General features: G+C 36.9%; 1 protein-coding gene across 1 annotated transcript in view; it reads left to right on the plus strand.

Moving 5' to 3' along the window:
- Nucleotides 1-22,283, plus strand: part of YTHDC2 (YTH N6-methyladenosine RNA binding protein C2) — a gene marked incomplete at its 5' end in the record, with an annotated part of 66,577 nt that overhangs the window by 34,960 nt on the left and 9,334 nt on the right. Inside the window, 9 exons of the mRNA XM_081089127.1 lie at nucleotides 666-748; nucleotides 1,943-2,048; nucleotides 5,248-5,367; nucleotides 5,672-5,944; nucleotides 9,341-9,467; nucleotides 10,881-11,086; nucleotides 11,439-11,634; nucleotides 15,021-15,130; nucleotides 16,480-16,772. Of these exons, the coding sequence (XP_080945253.1) occupies nucleotides 666-748; nucleotides 1,943-2,048; nucleotides 5,248-5,367; nucleotides 5,672-5,944; nucleotides 9,341-9,467; nucleotides 10,881-11,086; nucleotides 11,439-11,634; nucleotides 15,021-15,130; nucleotides 16,480-16,772 (1,514 nt within the window). The remainder of the gene's footprint in view (nucleotides 1-665; nucleotides 749-1,942; nucleotides 2,049-5,247; nucleotides 5,368-5,671; nucleotides 5,945-9,340; nucleotides 9,468-10,880; nucleotides 11,087-11,438; nucleotides 11,635-15,020; nucleotides 15,131-16,479; nucleotides 16,773-22,283) is intronic.

The raw sequence follows: 22,283 nt of genomic DNA on the forward strand, positions 1-22,283 counted from the left end.
GCAGGCATGTGCCCTTGGCCGGAATCGAACCCGGGACCTCTCAGTCCACAAGCTGACGCTCTATCCACTGAGCCAAACCAGCTTGGGTGGCTATTGTTATTCTTATTTCTCTAGATCAAGCTTCCTAGAAAGTATTTTAAAAAAATGTTTTTTCCTGATCATATCTGTTCTTCACAATGATGTAAACCTGATGAACAGTGATGTGAAGAGAATAGATTAGTTCTTTCCCATCTTGATGCCTTATGAGAACTGACTGCTATTATTTAACTGTAGAAGAGAGAAACAAATAGCTCAGCAAGGCACAGAATGAGGAAGTTTTTCAGGTCTTCTGAGTTTTTATTCTTTTTCTTTAGAATGTTTGTAGTCAGAAATCTGGATTTAAAAAAAAATTAGTACTCTGTACTGCTGTAATTATCTAATCAAGGGGCGTTCTGAATTAAACTTGGCATATTAAAATATAACTAGAGGCCTGGTGCCCCCCCCCCCCCCCCCGTGGGAGCACACTGACCACCAGGGGGCAGCCCCTGCATTGAGTGTCTGCCCCCTGGTGGTCATTCCAACATTTGGTTATTTGCATATTAGCCTTTTATTATATAGGGTGGTTTTGCTATTTCTTCCTAAATGCCTTTTTAAGTTTTAACATGAAAGTGATTTAAATATTACAGAAATCCTTTGATGCACTGAATTTTGTTACAATGTTAAAAATGGTGTGGATTTCCAAAGCTAGTGCCATACAACGAAAGGGCAGGTAATGTATATTTAATGTACATTCAAAAATTGCATGTAAAATGGAAACATATTCATATGTATTACATAATTAATGTATATTGCACTTTCTGTAAAATGTTAACATTTTCATGTTAGTCTTTATATTACTTTTGCAAAGCAAACTAATTTAACACTGTTTTAAAAATATCACATTCAGGTTATGTTAAAATTAAAAATTTTTGCCTGGTATAAACCATATTCATAACATGTAAGAAACTTAAAAAATAAAAGCAAAAATGTCAAACATTTGCAAGATGGGACAAAGGACTGATTTTTGTATTATACCAAAAAGCTTTTAAAAAATTGGTTAATATAGACCAGCATATTAACTTTACATGTGTTGCCTTATGTATATACCAAAATAAATGTAAATTAATGAGGTACTGCTTTTTGCTTATCAGATTGACATTGATGAAAATGTTAACAGTGTGTGCAACAGAGCTGGCAAAAGCATGGGCCTATAGGCTTTCATAGTTTGCTGATGGGAGTGTAAATTGGTGAGATTTCTTCAGAGGGCAGTTTGAAACTGTTTATCCAAATCTACCCTTCCATTGTGGATTCCACTTCTCATAATTTATCCTGAGTATACTTGCACATGATGTATGTTTAAGAATGTATTTCATAGCATTTTTGTAATAGTTTGGGAACACTGCAGTGTCCATCAACAGTGAAGTGGTTATATTGCTAAAGCCATACAGTGGTATACCAGTGTAACTGTTAAAAGGAAAATATTTGGATGTATGTCTTTTTATGTGGGATGAGTTTTCAGAATATATGAAGTGAGAAAAGTAAGGTATGGAACATGTGTCTCATGTTCTGCTGTACTAAAAAATATATGTTTGTATATATATTTAGATGTAAATGCATTGTTAAGTCCGAGAGAAACATTGAAAAACAATTATTGGCTCTGTGTTTCACTTACTGACAATTGTAAACCTACTTTGCCCACCCCTATATATCAGTTAGGTATCATTCATGAATCTCACTTTATAAATGAGATAATGGAGTCCTAGACAAGTGAAGTGCCGTCATAAAGGATAAGTGTCAGAGTAGCAATTCAAACTCAGATGTCCTGATACTAGTTCAGTGTTCTATATCCTAAATCACATTGGTTGTACAGTTTACTTATTATAGTCTTTATTCCTGAGTCTTAATTTTGTATTTTACTTTAAAGGGCAGGGCGATGTAGACCTGGAATTTGTTTTCGTCTGTTCAGTAGACTCCGATTCCAGAATATGTTGGAATTTCAGACTCCAGAACTTTTGAGAATGCCATTACAGGTAGAAGTTTATTTAACTCTAAAAGACTATCTTTGTGGGTAAGGGAGGAGAAGAGATCATTTCAACTTATGCTGATTGGACTTTTCAATAATCAATTTATGAAATAATATATAAAACAAAATTATCAAATGTATATTATGGTAGGTGGTTATGTATATAACTAATATTTTTTATATACAGAAAATTTAATTTACAAACCTTCAAAGCTTTAAAGAATTACTTGAATATAGTTTATAAGAATAGCATTTGTTTTTGTGCATTATTCTAGGAGTCTGTCAACCATGTAGTTTTTACCTTTTACATTTTCAATGAGGATTACAAAACAAATTATTTGACGTCCAAAACATAATACCAGAATCTCAGTTTAAGATGCTGAGATTACCTTGGTAGATTTGGAACTAAGTTCACTGAGATTTCCTGGCTGTTACTGTTTTCCTTCAGGTTTTCTGACTTCATGAACAGCCAGACACTATAGTTCCTAGGGAAAACTATCATAACATTAATTCGATTCTCTGCTGTGCTGAATTAGATGCTGATTCCCAAACCTTTAAAGAGACATTGCATCATATTTTTGGTAACCACATATCTAGATGACTTCCCACTTCCTCATGCTCATGTTCCATTTTATGTTCTTCTTAGGACAAATTATAAAATTCTTAACAGATGCCTAAATTATTTCTCAAGCTTGTGTCTCCAGTTTTAATTTTTTAGCTCCTGCCTTTTGTCTTCTCTCTACTCATACCGGTAGTTTTCATTTCCCAAGCACATCTTATTTGTATTGATCTTAGGGCCTTCATATGTGCTATTCCCTCTCCTGAGATTCCTCCCCCTTACTCTTTTTATAATTAACTCCTACTCAGTCTTTATGTCTTAGTTTAAATGTCATTTCCTCAAGAAATGGTTTTTGACTTCAATGGCTTCCTTTTCCTGCTTCCTGAACTTGATTAATTTACCTCTTCAGCTCTCTGTGTCCTTCATAGCGTTTATCACAATTGTAATTAAAGAGTTAATTATGTAATTACTAGGGGCCCGGTGCACGAATTTCGTGCACAGGGTGTGTGTGTGGGAGGGGGGGTGTCCCTCAGCCCAGCCTGCCCCATCTCACATACTGGGAGCCCTCAGGCGTTGACCCCCATCACCCTCCAATCGCAGGATCGGCCCCTTGCCCAGGCCTGACGCCTCTGACAGAGGGGTCAGGCCTGGGCAGGGGACCCTCATTTCCCCCATCACTGGTTCTGCCCCCAGCCAAGGCCTGATGCCTCTGGCCCAGGCATCAGGCCTGGGCAGGGGACCCCCAGACCCCTCCGATTGCTGGCTCTGCCCCTTGCCCAGGCCTGATGCCTCGGCCAGATGCGTAGACCCCCATCACTCTCCGATCGCCTGATCGGCCCCTTGCCCAGGCCTAACGCCTCCGCCAGAGGTGTCAGGCTTGGACAGGGGACCCCCATCTCCCCGCGATCACTGGCTCTGGCCCCCGCCCAGGCCTGAGGCCTCTGGCCCAGGAATCATGCCTGGGCAGGGGACCCCCATCTCCCTCTGATCGCCTGCTCCACCCCCCGCCCAAGCCTGACGCCTCTGACCCAGGCTTCAGGCCTGGGCAAAGGGACCATCATATCCCCCCAATCCCCGCTCCGCCCCCCACCCAGGCCTGATGCCTCAGCCAGAGGAGTTGACCCTCATCACCCTCCGATCACCAATCACCGGATCGGCCCCTTGACCAGGCCTGAGGCCTCCAGCAGAGGTGTCAGGCCTGGGCAGGGGACCCCCAGCTCCCCGCAGTTGCAGGCTCCGCCCCTGCCCAGGCCTAACGCCTCTGGCCTAGGCGTCCGGCCCGGGCAGTGGGGACCTGCAGCTGCAGCGGCCCCGCGATCGTGGGCTTCGCTTTAGGCCCAGGCAAGGGACCCCTAGCTCCTGGGACTGCCAGCTTCGACCGTGCCCAGCTCCCATCGCTGGCTCCACCCCTACTTCCTACTATCACTGGCCAGGGCGGCAAAGGCACCTGATTCTCCGATCATGGCTGGGGATTCTCCGATCCAGCTCTTAGCTCCCCCCTGGGTTTCCGATCACTGTCAGTGGCAGGGGGCTTCTTCCTGCTTTCCCTTTTGCCTCCCTGCATTGTGCCTACATATGCAAATTAGCCGCCATCTTGTTGGCAGTTAACTGCCAATCTTAGTTGGCAGTTAACTGCCAATCTTAGTTGGCTCTTAACTGCCAATCTTAGTTGGCAGTTAATTTGCATATAGCCCTGATTAGCCAATGAAAAAGGTATCGCCGTACGCCAATTACCATTTTTCTCTTTTATTAGTGTAGATTCTGTTCTTCACATGTTATGGGTTGGCTCAACGAGATAGACCACCGACTCAGAATTTAAATTTAAGAGCCTTTATTAAGCTGGCCAGCTGATCACAGCGCCTATCTCCCCCTCTGGGAGCTTCGGAGCATGTGGCAGAGATCAAGGGTGCAGTATGATCCTTTATAGCACAACAGTGTTACCTGAGAAGTTCATAGAAAGTTCATAAGAACAAAGGGGGGGTAAACAGAGTCACACCTGGCTGGAGCGTATCATAACATATTGTTTTTCTAAGACAATCTAGCAATTTTTCTTCCATGGTTTCTAACCCTAATACAATTCTTCTTCATATCCTGACACAATTCCTCTCCATATGTCAGTCCCCCCTTCCAGCACATTCAATTTCTCATGTCCCATTTCCTCCCCTTAGCACATTCTGTAACATTCTGTAACCCTTCCATGCCGCAGTCCCTCACCCTAGCACACATACACAATGAAAACTTCATGAGGGTGGGCACTTGTCTGACAGTCTGTCCTCTTCTTTTTTTCCAACTTGCTGCACAGTACCTAGCACTTAGTAGCACTTAAGTATTTGTTGAATAGATACAAGATTCCAGAAGGTAATATAAAGGAAAAAAAAGATATTTTGGACAGTAACTGTTAAAACTGTGTGAGGAGACATTGTCACGGGTGGCAATGGTAATTTTGATATGAGTTGTTGGAGGGTGTTCATAAAAATTTTGGAACCTAGGGCAAAGTATGAGCCTATGTTTCCTTGAAAGACATTGTTCCCTTTACTGTTGTTCATTTTAGTCAGAGACTCTGCTAGTCTTTGGGTACTGTAGTTCTCATGATTTTTAAAAAAATAAATGTCAATATTTCAAAATTATTTGCTATTCTTATTTACAGGAACTTTGTTTACATACCAAACTGTTAGCCCCAGTTAATTGTCCTATTGCGGATTTCCTTATGAAAGCTCCTGAACCTCCACCAGCTTTAATTGTACGGAATGCTGTACAAATGCTTAAGGTTCGTGTCTTAATGGTTTTATTTAACCTATATGAAATGTAAACCAAATGAGAACACATCTTAACTAATTTTGTACTTTAAAAAATTATCTTAACCATCTACTTTGAATAAATACTGTTGTGGTACTTATAATAAAACAGTAGCTTGTTTTAATATATTTAAAGCAAAATATATTTTTTGTGTGTGATGTGATAGCAAAACAAAGTTTACATTCTCATTTCTTTTTTATAGACTTTTAGATATGTCACTTGCTTAAACATAGTTTTTGGTTATGTTAAATTCTGTTTTGTATTCTTTTGTTTAGACAATAGATGCAATGGATGCATGGGAAGATCTCACTGAACTTGGATATCATTTGGCTGACTTGCCAGTAGAGCCACATCTTGGTAAAATGGTCCTGTGTGCTGTTGTTTTAAAGTGTCTGGACCCTATCCTTACAATTGCCTGCACACTAGCCTATCGAGATCCTTTTGTCTTGCCAACTCAGGCCTCTCAAAAACGCGCAGCTATGCTTTGTAGGAAACGTTTCACTGCTGGAACTTTCAGTGATCATATGGCACTTCTCAGAGCATTCCAGGTACTCTCATTGTTATTTTATTTCTGAAAATGTTGCTGGTGAAACACATTGCTGGAGCAAGTGTAAGAAATTTAAAAAATAGATATGATTCTATTAATTTTGTTTCATTATAACATCACATTTTATGAATTTCCCAGAAAAAAATCTTCCTACTGTTAATGTTAACATTATCACAGTTTTTCTCTACCTTTTTCTTTCATTTTATCTTTGTAGGAATATGTGTATTGTAGGTGTGTACATACTTATTTTTATTTATACTTGAATTTATTTTTAATACTCAAGTTTCTTATCTTTCAATTATATCTTGGGCAAGGAATGCTCTAAAATTTTAGTTAACACTCAATGTTACTCGAAATATATAGAACAAAGCTTAGAAGAAATTTACCTTGAATTTAATGTCTATTTTTTTTAGAGTACATCTTTTTTTTGTATGATCAAGACACTATGCTAAGAACTTAATTTTATAAAGCAAAATAAAAAAATCACTTAAAACCTATCCTATATAATAAAAGGCTAATATGCAAATCGATTGAATGGCAGAATTACCAGTCGCTATGACATGCACTAGCCACCAACAGGCAGACGCTCAATGCAGGAGCTGCCCCCTGGTGGTCAGTGCACTCCCACAGGGGAGCGCTGCTCAGCCAGAAGCTGGGCTCACGGCTGGTGAGCGCAGAGATGGTGGCTGGAGCCTCTCTGGCCTCTGCCACAGTTGGACATTCCCCCAGGGCTCCAGGACTGCGAGAGGGCACAGGACGGGCTGAAGGACCCCCCCCACCCCGAATTCTACCCCCCCCCCCCCCAGTGCATGAATTTTGTGCACCAGGCCTCTAGTTAAGATAATAGTAGTGAAAAATGAGGAAAGGGCTAAATGGGAAAGGAAAGATAAGGAAAGTGAGCCTTTGAAGAAGGGAAATTATATATAATGTAGAAATTCAGATGCAGGGGATAATTTCATTATTTCTTCAAAAGGTAGACATGTTATTTATCCTTAAATTCTTTTGAATGTAGTCTATGCCTATACATTAAAAAAGCATTTTTTTTTTGTTTAAGCAGAAAATACTTTTTTTCAAGTATTTCCTTATAATACATAGAATTTACAAAAATATTTATAAGCTGCTTTTGTGTGAGCATTATTAAACAGCTAGAGGCCTGGTGCACGAAATTGTGCGTTGGTACGGTCCCGAGGCCTGGCCTGTGATCAGGGCCATCTTCCCCAGCTGCCAGCAGCCGGCCCCGCCCTCTGCTGCCACTCACCCCTGGTTTCCTGTTTGCCATCAGCGATCGGAGCCTGACAGCTAGGGGAAGGGACTGAGAGGTTGGCCATTCCCACCTGCTTGTTGGCCCCACCCCCACTGCGGGTCACCCTCTGTGTGTAGGCTCACCGGTGGGGCAGGGGCCTTGGCCTGGCGCCACACGTGTCCCCTGCCACTCACCCCCGGTTCCCCATTTGCCAATGGGCAATCAGAGACTTCCGGCCAGGGAAAGGGACCGAGAGGTGGTCAGTGCACCTCATAGTGACTGGTTGAGCGGTCGTTCTGATCGTTCCACCCTTAGGGTCAATTTGCATATTACCTTTTTATTATATAGGATAGAGGCCCGGTGCACAGGTGGGGGCCGGCTTCCCTGCCCTGATGGGGGCCCCGCATTGGGGTGGGGGTCACTGCTGGGGCACGGGGCTGGTCAGAGTGAGGGGCCACAGCCATTCTGGTCTCTGATTGTTCTGGTCATTCTGCCATTTTGGTCGCTGGGCTTTTATTATATTGGATGGATAATGCATTGCTCTTAACTGAGTCTGTGATATCTTGTATTATCACAGATCAGTTGAGTGACAATAATTAGAGGAAGATTTGGAGAATTCCTGTCTATTCTTTGCTTTTCCCCCAGCTCCTTGAAAAGAAGAGGGAATAGATAAATTACTGCTTTGATCTATCGGTTATATTTCAAAGCAAAAGAACTCATTTTAAAAGAGGAGCTATTTTATATTGCACATAGATAGTTTCTAGAAATCCCACTTTCCATTCTCAGACTGATTAGGAGGTTGATACAGAGGTTATTTTTGGAGGAATAGTGGATTCTTAGATATAAATGTATTATGATGGCTTAGTTTTAAAGACTCTATACCAGCGGTTCTCAACCTGGGGGTCGCGACCCCTTTGGGGGTTGGATGATCCTTTCACAGGGGTCGCCTAAGACCATTGGAAAACACATATATAATTACATATTGTTCTTGTGATGAATCACTATGCTTTAGTTATGTTCAATTTGTAACAATGAAATTGTGGGTCACCACAACATGAGGAACTGTATTAAAGGGTTGCAGCATTAGGAAGGTTGAGAATCACTGCTCTATACTTTTGTGAAGGACAATTAGCACCTGTATTTGAAAGGTAAATATTTTTACATAACTGCTCATTTAGGTTTCCTGATACTTAGTTCTCTCATTGAGATTTTTATAAACTCAAAAGACTTTCTTAGCATTTGAGTATAAATTTAATGATAAATCACAAAGTCTTAGATTTTATTTTTTATATTTAAATTTAAAATTTTTTTTTCTTTTAAATATATTTTTATTGATTTCAGAGAGAGGAAGGGAGAGGGGGAGAGATAGAAACATCAATCAGTTGCCTCCTGCATGCCTCCTACTGGGGATCGAGCCTGTAACTTGGGCATGTGTCCTGACCAGGAATTGAACCAGCCACTTCTTGGTGCATGGGATGATGATCAACCAACCAAGCCACACCAGTCCAGTGTTAAATTATTTATTTTTTAAACAATTGAGGTATAATTGGCATATAAGTTTCAGTTGTACGGCATAATGATAAGATATTTGTATATATTGCAGAATGATCACAGTCAATCTAGTTAACATCCATCTTCAAACAGTTATAATTTTTTTCTCTTGTGATGAGAACTTTTAAGATCTACTCTCTAGTCTGTTAATTAGATTTATTCTGAAGATTATTATACAATATATACAAATATTGAATCACTATGTTGTACACCTGAAACTAATATGTTACATGTCAAGTATATCTCATTAAAATAAAGTTTATTTTAAAAAAGTTCTACTCTCTTAGCTATTTCCAAATATGCAATATAGTGTTATCAACTATAGTCCCTATGCTATACATTATATCCCCAGCGTTTAAACTTCGTTTATAACTGACAGTTTGTGTCTTTGACCACCTTTACCCATTTTGCTCATTTGCTGGCAAGTATCAGTCTGTTCTCTGCATCTACATTCTTTTTTTTTTTAAATAAAGTCTTAGATTTTATAAAATAATTAGAAGAAGAAGAATTGACCTTGAGTGGTTAATGTAGTGGTTTTCAGTTACTTTGTTGCCTAAGAAGTGTCTGGTACATGTATTATGTTATATAATTATATTTTTATAGGCATGGCAGAAAGCACGAAGTGATGGGTGGGAGCGAGCCTTTTGTGAAAAGAATTTCCTTTCACAAGCAACAATGGAAATAATCATAGGCATGAGAACTCAATTGCTCGGTCAACTGAGAGCATCAGGTAATGTTTTCACACAAAGAACCTATTTAAACCACTGAGAGAACCCTGCCAATACCTCGTAGTATTTCTAGTATTAACTGATGCCATCTTATATTATTGTTATGACATTATCACATTTTTGTGATATTCATTACCTGCTTTGTAGACTTCCATGTGACCTCAGCTTTTGTTTGTTGAAAAATTGACACTGCAGAATTGTCATTGAGAAATGTGTGAATACCTTTTGATACTGTTGGCAGTGAACACTTTAAAATGTATTTGTTGGTAAAGATCAGTTTAAATATTACAGTTATATTTTATCACTATTAATAAACAGTTATTTAGCTCTATGAAATATAAATTATAAAAAATTAACTAGCTTGTTACAAGTGCTGGCCTTCATATTTTTGGAACATAAAGCAACAAGTAATCATTTGAAGGCATTTTGATTTTTTTTTTAAATATATTTTATTGATTTTTTACAGAGAGGAAGGGAGAGAGATAGAGAGTTAGAAACATCGATGAGAGAGAAACATCGATCAGCTGCCTCCTGCACATCTCCCACTGGGGATATGCCCGCAACCAAGGTACACGCCCCTGACTGGAATCGAACCTGGGACCCTTCAGTCCGCAGGCCAACGCTCTATCCACTGAGCCAAGTTGGTTTCGGCTGATTTTTTTTTTTTTTTTTATGTAGCTATTTTATTTTAGAATTGCTAATTCCTTTTTGAGTAGCATAATACATTGAAAAAATAGAAGATGACTACCAGAGTCTGGATTTATAGATGAGCTGAAGTGCCAAAGTAATATAAGAAATAAACCACAGGGTTTAGAGTTGTCTCAAATATGGGACAATATGAAGTACTTTTGGAATTATTAGAATGGTTTAGGTTTTCAGCTATGTTTTAGTGTGTTTCAGATAGCAGCTTATGAATAACTTGACTGCAAGAATGTGTAATTTAAAAAAATATTTTTATTGACTTCAGAGAGGAAGGAGAGAGAGAGAGAGAGAGAGAGAGAGAGAGAGAGAGAGAGAAACATCAGTGATGAGAGAGAATCATTGATCAGCTGCCTCCTGCTCACCCCACACGGGATTGAGCCCGCCACCCAGGCATGTGCCCTGACTGGGAATCGAACTGTGACCTCTTGGTTCATAGGTCATCGCTCAACCACTGAGCTCTGCTGGCCAGGCAAGAATGTGTAACTTTTAAAAAGTTTCTAAGCCCCCAATAAATCTTCTTTTTTTAGCCTGAGCAAACTTAAACTTTCTTAGAACATTGATTCTATATTTTAAATTAGATTTTATTAATTATTGTGGAATTTGAATATCATTAAACTTACATAGGTTCTACAATTTTTTTGTAAAAAACACACAAATTTAAAAGTATGTTGTGAACAATAGGAAAAGTAGGTGTGGTTTTTTCCTCTTTCTAGGTTTTGTTAGAGCACGAGGTGGTGGTGACATTCGAGATGTTAACACAAATTCCGAGAATTGGGCTGTCGTTAAAGCTGCATTGGTGGCAGGCATGTATCCTAATTTAGTCCATGTGGACAGAGAGAATTTAGTATTGACAGGGTCAAAGGAGAAAAAAGTACGGTTTCATCCCACTTCAGTTCTCAGTCAGCCTCAATATAAAAAGGTAAAACATTTTTAATGCTCTTAGGCCTTGAGGTGAAACTCATCTAATTTAGATGGTTGAAAAATCAATGAAAAATGTTCTACATACTGACCTGCTTTAAGAAATTAATTATATATATATGTGTGTATAATTCAGTATTGGGACAAAATTTTGATTGACTCTTAGAGCTGAAAGAGTTAATGTGTTAAGTAATGAGAACTTTTGTACAAACTACATGAGCAATGACTTGCTTTAATTTTTGTTTGGGTATGCATCACCCATTTTATTAAGGGACGTTTTACAGTTTAAAATTATTACCAGTAAAGTAGGTGATAAACATAGTTAACAATTTTTTAATTTATTTTCCTAATAGATTCCTCCAGCCAATGGTCAAGCTGCAGCAATTCAGGCACTGCCCACAGACTGGCTTATTTATGATGAAATGACCAGAGCCCATAGAATAGCTAACATTAGATGTTGTTCAGCAGTGACACCCGTCACTGTATTGGTATTCTGTGGACCAGCTAGGTTGGCAAGTAATGCTCTTCAGGAATCTTCATCCTTTCGAGGTAAATGTGTTATGAAGGAAATAAAAATATATTTGAAATGAAATTTTTTTTCTTTTTGCTTAACCAAACAAATTTTGAAATTATAAAAACTTATGTAGTATTAGCTCCCTTTTAATATAAGACTAACCAGAAAATACTAAAGCATACCACTGTTCTTGAAATTAAGATAACTTGATTTGTACATTTTTTATTAATCTTGCTGATAGGAAGTTTGTTTTTCTCTTCCACTGAATTTAAATGATTAACAAAAATAAAAGGTATTTGTTTAAAGGAAATAATAGTTACCCATATCTTATTACCCTTATGTAAACATACTTAATATTATATATTTTTCTGTAGATATATACATATTTTAAATTATTTTACCCATGCTATCATTTTATATTCTGCTGTTTTGATTGTATAGAATATAAAAAACATGAAATATTTTATATTAATGGCTGCAAAATATTCTATCATATTAAAGTGGTATATTGTATTTAAAATGTTTCTTTACAGTTGGACATCTTGATTGTTTCTAATTTTTTCCTATTTGGTGACTCAGCAAATATTTACTATTTGAATAACTGCTATATGTCAGGTATTGTGGTAGGTATTGAGGATGTAACAGAAAACAAAATAGACAAGTTATTTCTGTCCTTGGGAGTTTACATGGTTGTGGATGGTAGACAGACAGCAAAAAAGTAAGTGTTTTATATAGTACTATGAAAGAAATGAAGCAGACTGCCTTAGGGATGACCTACTTTAGAAAGAAACCCTAGACAAATTTCTCTGAGGAGACGTGATTTAAGCTGAGACCTAAAGTATGAGAAGGAGCTAGCTATGTGAAGATAATAAAGAAGTTGGCAAGGGCCAAGATTCTGCACTAAGCAATGATCTAGGAATTGACCTAAAGGTATGTGATTGGAAACACAGTGATCAAAGAGAGAGTGGGATGGGATAAGGTTTGAAAACTGATGTTTTTCTTAATTTGACCTGCAGTTTCATGATTTAAAGCTGTTAGCCTTCTTTCTATCATATATAATCATTATATAATATATAATGATTTAAAGCTGTTAGCCTTCTTTCTATCATATATAATACCCATTTTTGTTAGTTTTATATATTTTGAGTTCTGTGGTGTTTTTGTATTGTTTTGTTTTTTAAATCCTCACCAGAAGACATGCTTAGAGAGAGAGGAAGGAAGAGGGAGAAAAACTTTGATTGGTTGCTTTCTCTAAGTGTCCTAATCAGGATTGAGCCTGAAACCCAGGTATATGCCCTGACTTGGAATCTAACGGGCAACTTTTCAGTGCATAGGACCATGCCCAACCAACTGAGCCACTCTGGCCATTCTAGTTCTGTGTTTTGACTGCTATAGATTCAAATTGAATAATCTTTTTCTATACTGCTCACTTCAGAGCTGAAAAAGTTTCATTCTTCCATGGACCTGATAAGTACTCCGTTTTTTCTTCTTTTGCTATGATTTGATTTTTAAGATAATTTTTTCAACCATGTTGCATTGACTCTGGTTTAAAATGTAGATTTCATGTTTTTCCAAGTGCTTTCCCCTCACCTGCACCAAAATAATCCTTATGTATTGTCTTTTAGAAGGCTTATATTGATTTCATATTACATTTGGCATGGTAAAACTCTCTGTCTTCTTTCCCTTTAAATTTCTGCCTTTATATTATAACATTATTCAATAGTTTTGTATTTTAATAAGCTCTAATATCTGGTGGAGGATCTACCCGTAACTCTTTGCTGCTTTTCTATTAAGTTATTTGATAATCTTACCTATTTTTTTTTATGAATATTGAGTAGTCACCTTCTTATAAGCCTTTTGACACCAAACAGTTCTTTTGTGATTTTAATTTAGTGTTTGCTTCCAGCAAATTTAATATATTCTTCCTATTTAGCTATATCTTCTATTAAATTTAGCAATTTTTTGGTAACTTTGTAAAGGTTGGATATATTTCTTAAGATGATTCTTAAGATGTTTTGTTTCTGTTTTTGAATTATGGTGAATAGGTTTTCTTTTTCTTTGCCTGTTGTTCTTGCTTAATAAGAACTCTACCTCAAAGAGTATATTTTATGTACTTGGTTACTTTACTAAGCTCTTATTAATCCTTTGGATTCTCTATTTCTTAAGTTATATTACCTTCAGGTGGTAATATTTTAATTTGTTGCCAAAATTTATTTTTTCATCTCTTTTTCATGATATTGGAAAACCATTAAATGATCTACTTTGTCCTTTTTAATTTTAAAGGTTTAAATTCTAAAGTTGTACCATTGATTATAATGTTAATTCTTGTTTTAATAAATTATTTTATTCATTAAATTAAGGCAGAATTGTTCTGTTTTTAATGTTTTAAAAATGTGTTGAATTTGTTAAATAACTTTTGAGCACTTGTTCATGCAATCAATTTGTTTCATTTATTGATGTGGTGTATATTTTTTTTATGGAACTACCATCATATTGTTACAAGAATAAACCTTTCTTGGACTAAGAGTAATTTATTGCAATGCTAAATATTTTGCCAGCACTTATTAAAATTGTAATATTTATGTTCATTAGTGAGGCTGACCTACATAGAGTTTGTAGGTCATTTGCACATTTAAGTATCTTTAGGTTTTTGGTTTTATCAGTTTTAAGGTTAGGTTTAGATTCTCTCATTAAAGGAACTGGCTATTATTTGATTTCTTGAAAGTTTGAGAGACTTGGTGTTCTGGATTTCTTTGTTGTTGTTCTTTAAGGACATCTTGAATTTCTTCCTTAAATAGTCTGAGTTTTTCTATTTCTTATTCTTTCAGTTTTAGTAATTACTTATTCTTTCAATTTGTTTTATAGAAATGAATTTTCCTTGAAGGTTTCAAGACTCTATAATTCTTTTAAGCTTAACACATTTTGAACCATTTTTACAATTTTATGCTCAGTTTTGATTTTGTGGTTAGATTTGTGCTTTTTTCTCCCTTTATTAAATTTATCAGGATTGCTTATTAGGTTTTAAGGAACTGGATTATAGTTTTAACTATTAATAACATTTTGTCTTCCCTAATATATCATTCTTTTCCTTACTATTTTTAATGTTTTTATTCCCTTATGTTCTTAGTTTTCTTCTCCATCTACTTATTATTTAAATATTTTTTTGGATTTTTTAATTTCTTTTTTGTTTTGTTGCCTTGTGATTAGAGATTGTAGTCTTTACAATTCCTTTTTTCCCCTCCTTTTAAATATTGAGATTTAATTTGTGACCTATGGGGTTTAGAGAACTCCCCACACAAATTGTTAGTATATCAGGAGGATTTGTGTAAATGTGGTGTGTCAATCTATATTTGCTTATTCTTTTTGCTATAATATAAAATGGTTAAAGTGAAAATTTTTCTTTCAATATTTGTTTCGACAGCGGATGGTATTCCTAATGATAGTAGTGATAGTGAAATGGAAGATAGAACTACTGCTAATCTGGCAGCTTTGAAACTTGATGAGTGGCTCAATTTCAAACTAGAGCCTGAGGTAAGTTGCTCTTTAGTAGTGTGATCCAGTTAGTATGATCTGATAAACAATATAATGAAAATTATATCTATAATATTGGGTTCTTAGCATTAGAGAATACAACTTCTTTTTCAGTTTTGGGCCCTCAGGTATTCTCTGCTGCATTGGGGTTTAATCCAACAGTGGATTTGAAAAACGTAGGTGCAGATCAGTATTTATGCATGGTAATATTTTGAGTATTTCTGTGTATATAATGAAATATTGAGTATTGGGTACACAAGAAATCCCTTTATTTTAACTATTTCTAAGAGAAAGATCTCAATTCCTTTCTGATTTCTCTTTTCACATATCTCTGAATTGGGAAAGAGGAATGTTTCTTTTCAAATTAAAAATATTTCTTGACAAAGCCTACCCTTAATTTCATCTCCACTTTTAAAGGTCATTTTATAGCTTTTTGTTTTGTTTTGTTTTGGCAGCTAAGCTGTGAATAGTCAACAAGGGCTAGATTTACCTTTTTAGGATTCTTTCATCATTTGAACCTACTGTATATAGTCTCACTTGAATATCCAATAGCCTGTCACTTCACTGAAATTGTTCTTGCTGAGGACAATATTGTCCTCCATGTTGTCAAAACCAGCCTGCTGTCCTTGACAAATTTGACCTCTTCTCATTTTTGGCAGTATTGTCCATAACCTTCTTTTTGTAATTTTATCTTTCCCATTTTTCCTCCTCACACCTGTCCCAATTTCTTTGTCACCAGATACTGTGACATTAATCTTTCTTGATTCTTCTTTTTTCTAGAGAGGCCATTTCTTCTTAGGTTCTTTCACGGACTCTTCTCTATGTGTTTGTGCCTTAAATGTTAGATGTTCTCCAATACTTTGTGCTTTGCTTTTTTCACTGTCTCTGCACAGTTCCTAGAGACTACCTCTAACCATTTATGCATTGATGACTACCACGTCTATATCTAGCTTAGGCCTTTCCCTGGACATATGAATCCAGCTGCCTTCTGGACATCATTATTTGGATGTTCCACAGTCACTAAAATAAAATGAATGGAACTAAATGTATTTTTGTTTGTTTACTCTGCTTTTGTTTTTTACTCTGCTTTTGTTTGTTTACTCTGCTTTTGAGATATTAATCACACTCTACCACATATTGTCTCTCTCAATAAACTGTTTCATTTGATTTTGTGCCTCAAATATGGTAAAGAAGAAATTTTATTTCATTCTTGCAATAAAAAGAATGAAAGTAGTAGTAAATTATATGAAATGTAAACCTTGTTCTTTGGAAACATTCAAAGACCCTTAATTAACAAACAAATAGGTGCTTGCAAGCATATTTGAACTGAAGAAACTATTTTATTGTAGGCCGCCAGTTTATTGCTGCAGCTCAGACAGAAGTGGCACAGCTTATTTTTACGCCGAATGAGAGCTCCATCTAAACCGTGGTCTCAAGTTGATGAAGCAACCATTAGAGCAATTATAGCTGCTTTAAGCACTGAAGAACAGTCTGCAGGTTTACAACAACCATCTGGAATTGGACAAAGGCCAAGGCCTATGTCTTCAGAAGAACTTCCTTTGGCATCATCTTGGAGGTCAAATAATAGTAGGAAAAGTTCAGCAGATACTGAATTTCCTGATGAGTCTACTACTGCAGAAAGGTAAATTAATGGCTTGAAATAGGAGACATTTTCTCCAGGAAAAGTTATTTATTATGGAATTATGTGCTTTTATAATATTTAGAAGTTACATTGTTATCATGTAAGGAACACAGAAATGTCACAGTAAAATGGGAAGAGATTTTTCCTTTTAAAACCTCTATATAAATGCCTAATATGCAAATTGTCCCTTTGGGAGTTCGACAGGGAGTTCAATCGCTTGCTATGACATGCGCTGACCACCAGGGGATGGTGTGGTACTTGGCAGGTGTTGGCAACACGGCGCCAGCAGCGGGCGGCAGTGGAGGCACTGCCAGCCCCGATAGGCCCCAACGAGAGCGGGACCGTGGTGGGATGGTGAAGCAGGTGAGCAGGCAGTGCCAGGCCAAGGTGGGGTGCCAGGCAGGGCTGCGGGGCTGTGAGGCTGGGGGCGCAAGCTGGGGTTGCAAGGCTGGGGATGCAAGCTGGGGCTGCCGGGGCGAGACAGGGCCAGACATGCCCTGAAGCCCTCCTGCGGTCCCTTCTAGGCAGGCCAATCTCCCGTGGTCCCTCCCCGGCCGGCCAGCCCCAATTGTACCTCTGTAGCCGAAAGAAGCTGGCGTCGTCACTAGAATATGTCTGAAGACCAACTATTGGCACAATGTACCTCTGCGGCCGAAAGAAAGCATCATCATTGACAGAATATGTCTGAAAAACTGTCATTGACAAATACTACCAATACTGGTAGGAACTGCCTTCACAGCAAAAATTAAGTAAATGAGGATGCAATTATCGAACATAGTTGTGGTGAAATGACTGTTACATGTCAGTTTTGCCTATCACTAAATTTCTCCAATGGAAAACCATCTGATGAAAAATTTACTCGATGTTGCAGCAAAGGTAAAGTCTGTCCAAATGATATAAGTTTCCAGAATACCCGGCATATTTTAAAAAATTAATGATAAACGAAGATTCTGATAGTAAAAATTTTATGGAAAATATTCATTCCATAAATAGTTCTTTTGCTTTTGCTTCAATGGGTGCAAATATCACTTCATCATCAGGATATGGGCCATACTGTTTTAGAATACACAGTCAAGTTTATCACCGTACTGGAACTTTACATCCTTCAGATGGTGTTTCTCAGAAGTTTGTTCAACTCTATGTTTTAGACACGGCCGAAGCGACAAGTAAAAGATTAGCAATGCCAGAAAACCATGGTTGCTCAGAAAGACTCATGATCAATATCAACAACCTCATGCATGAAATAAACAAATCAACAAAATCATACAAGATACATGAGGTAGAAAAGGAAGCCCAATCTGAAGCAGCAGCAAAATGTATTGCTCCCACGGAAGTAACACAGGCAATTAAATATAATCGTAATAGTGATCTGGGTAGATATAATTCTCCCCATGTAACTGAGGTTGCTGTCATATTTAGAAATGAAGATGGAGAACCTCCCTTTGAAAGGGACCTGTTCATTCATTGTAAACCAGATCCCAATAATACGAATGCCACTAAAATAAATCAGTATCCTGTTTTCTACATTAGATGCAATGACGTATCCTATTCTTTTTCCACATGGTGAAAAAGGCTGGGGAACAGATATTGCATTAAGACTCAGAGACGACAGTGTAATCAACAATAATACCAGACAAAATGTAAGGACATGAGGCACACAAATGCAGTATTATGGATTTCATCTCTCCATGTGGGACACGTTCAATCCTATTTTAAATGCAGGAAAATTAGCTCAACACTATATTGTCAATTCATATTAAAAAATGGAAGCAAATCGGATAAATTTCATTAAAGCAAACCAATATAAGTTGAGAGTTGAAAAATATAGTGGTTTGATGGATCATCTCACATCTAGATCTGAAAATCACAATGTGCTGATTGGTAAAATGATAATACTTCCATCGTCTTTTGGGGGTACTCCCAGAAATATGCAGCAGCGATATCAGGATGCTATTGCAATTGTAACGAAGTATGGCAAGCCTGATTTTTTTATAACCATGACATGCAACCCCAAATGGGTAGGTATTACAAATAATTTACAGTGCTGGCAAAAAGTTGAAAACAGACCTGACTTGGTAGTCAGTGTTTTTAATATTAAACTGAATGCTCTTTTTAAATGATATATGTAAATTTGATTTATTTGGCAATGCTACAGCTAAAATTCATGTCACCGAATTTCAGAAACATGGACTGCCTCATGCTCACGTATTATTGATATTAGATAGTGAATCCAAATTATGAATGGGACATGACATTGACCATATAGTTAAGGCAAAAATTCCGAATGAAGACCAGTGTCCTCAACTTTTTCAGACTGTAAAATCAAATATGGTACATGGACTATGTGGAATACAAAATCCAATATTAAATATTAAAATATTCTAATTATTTTTTTTTCAATGTGCATGAATCCGTGCACCAGGCCCCTAGTAATTCTTATGAGTTTTAAGATAATATGAAGGATTTTAGGCTACTGGTATGTGAGTTATTTAATAAGAAATTTTTTTTTTTTTTCAGAAAAACTCAATGTTTATTTTTAAGAATTCACAAATTTAGGGTCTGTTGAGAAGATAGCAACATTTTTTATTTTACATTTTAGTTAATGTATGTCAAGTGGCATCTTTCGTAGGTACCCTACAGCAAGAAGTGATGGCTATAGCCATTTAAAAGAACAACCCACAAGTATTACCTAGATATCAATATTGCTGACTAGTATTCCTACAGAAAAACCATCTATTCATTCAGTGATACATTCAATGCCTGTTGTTCTTGGTATGAGGGATAGAGCAATGTACAAAACAAAATAGACCTCTTCCTTCAGAGAATTTACATTTTATTGAGAGGCATATAATAAGTAAATAAATTTATTGTGACAAAATTTGTTTCAATTTAATCAAATTCTTTCATTCTTTCTGTCATTTAGCAATTGGATGTGACATTTTTATTATATGATTGTCAATAGTAAGAAAACTCTTCTTGAATTATTTATCCAAAAATATATTATGATATAACGAGAGGCCCAGTGCACGGATTTGTGCACCGCTGGGGTCCCTCAGCCTGGCCTGTGGGGACTTGGCTGAAACTGGCTCTCTGACATCCCCCGAGGGGTCCTGGATTGCGAGAGGGTGCAGGCCAGGCTGAGGGACCACACAGGTGTACAATCGGGGCCAGGGAAGGACCACGGGAGGGCTGTAGGGCATGTCTGGCCTGTCTCGTCCAGTCCCGAGTGACTGGACCCCAGCAGCCAGCTAACCTACTGGTTGGAGCGTCTTCCCTCTGGTGGTCGGTGCACGTCATAGTGACTGGTCGAACAGTCGAATGGTCAGACACTTAGCATATTAGGTTTTTATTATATAGGATATGATAGTGGTTATAATGAATCATTGGGCATGATTCAGAACTATTTCTTATAAACATTTAATAGAATCAAATATGTTTCTTTTTATTATTAGAAAAAATTTTCTTACCTTGTTGATAACAAAGACAACATTTTGCCCGTGATGCTAGTTTTGGCAATATTGGAAAGTCTCTGTAGTAAGAATATGATTTCACTGGTAAAAAACTGAAAATAGAAACAATGGAAACAAAAGATATGTGATGTTCAAGGGTCAGATGGGGATTTCATTACCTTCTTTTGATCAAATTTTGCATATTTCACAGAAGCATAAAGGCTTTATTAGTTCAGACTTCAGTGAAAGAGGAATAATATTTATTGGTTTCCAAGTTCTTCAGATATCCAGTTTTAGGAATAATTTAGCCAGTTGCCAAGAAAACCACACATTGTGCACAGCTGAACCTTTCTGATGTAGACCCTCCTAAACAAAAGAATAGTAAAAACCATATATTCTACTTAGACATCCCCCACTTTTTTGAAAAGATTATTCTAAAAGCTTACTTGAACAGTAAATATTTAGAATGTGCACATACATCTCCATAGATATTTTAATGTGGTCTTATTATTCCTACACCTTTCTGGCATTTAGCAATTGGATGTGACATTTTTATTTATTATATGATTGTCAACAGTAAGAAAGCTCTTCTTGAATTATAAAAAACCTGTTAGATTCACAGAGAACTCTGTGTGTGTGTGTGTGTGTGTGTGTGTGTGTGTGTGTGTATGTATGTATAAACGCATATGTATTATGTGTGTACCTATATTCACATACTAACAGTTGCACACATTTTTTTGGATAAAAACTTCCTTTTTCCTTTATGAAGTAATACATATTCATTTGATAAAATTTGGAAATACAGAAGAAAATCAGAATTATAAAGTGTAATTAGTTATACTTAGAAACTGATTGTCTTATAAGTTCACCCCCCTCCCCCCCCCACCTTGTGATACCAGGATCAAGCATTTCCTTTTCTTACAAGTTGTAGCCTGACATTTTTCATTCTCCTACCTATTGAACAATAGGACTTTTTGTAGAATTAATGGATTATGCCTAGAATTGATGTATCTTGGTGAAGAATAGAATGAGGACTCTTAGGAAGATTTATTTTTGAAGAGAGAAGTTATCTTTGTGGGATTACTTCTTAGAGAAAAATTATTTATAGTTAGAGTTTTCACTCTAGGACAGCAAGATGTAGATTAGATAAATGTTTTCAATAAAAACACTTTTTGTCAGTGAATTTCATTTATTTTTAATATAATAAATATCCTTTGATAAATATAAAAATAGTCACATATTCTGTTTGCTTACATTTTCTTTCTTTTAAAAAAAATCCTCACCTGAGGATATGCTTATTGATTTATTTTTAGAGAGAGAGGACAGGTGGGGGGGGGGGGAGAGAGAAAGAAAAGAAAGAAAGAAAGAAAAAAGGAAGGAAGGAAGGAAGGAAGGAAGGAAGGAAGGAAGGAAGGAAGAAAGAAAGAAAAAGGAAAGGAAGGAAGGAAGGAAGGAAGGAAGGAAGGAAGGAAGGAAGGAAGGAAGGAAGGAAGGAAAGAGAAAGAAAGAAAGAAAGAAAGAAAGAAAAGAAAGAAAGAAAGAAAGAAAGAAAGAAAGAAAGAAAGAAGGAAGAAAAGAAAAGAAAGGAAAGAGAGAGAGAGAGAGAGAGAGAGAGAGAGAGAGAGAGAGAGAGAGAGAGAAGAAAGAAGAAAGAAAAAAGAAAAGAAAGAATGAATTATCATTGTGAGAGAGAACATTGATTGGTTGCCTTCAGTATGCACCCAACCAGGGATTGAACCTGAAATCTAGGTATGTGCCCCAGGTACATCCACACCTTTCAATATATGGGACAATGCTCCAACCAACTGCATACTGGCCTGGGCTGCTTATATTTTCAATTAACTCTTCAACTCTACATTTGAAGCTTTGTACATTCTGCACCTCAGCCTTATAATATCCTCTATCCTATAAAGTTTTTACCTAAAATCATATTTTGAATTGAAAATATTTAAGAATAGTTTAAGAAACTATTAAAATACTAGAAATTGCCCATGTCCCATCCCAAAGCCAAACTAATGTTTTTTTCTTATCATTTTCAAATAGTAATTTAATGGCAAAAGAT

Source organism: Myotis nattereri (assembly GCF_964212035.1).
Source record: "Myotis nattereri genome assembly, chromosome: 4".
Lineage (NCBI taxonomy): Eukaryota > Metazoa > Chordata > Mammalia > Chiroptera > Vespertilionidae > Myotis > Myotis nattereri.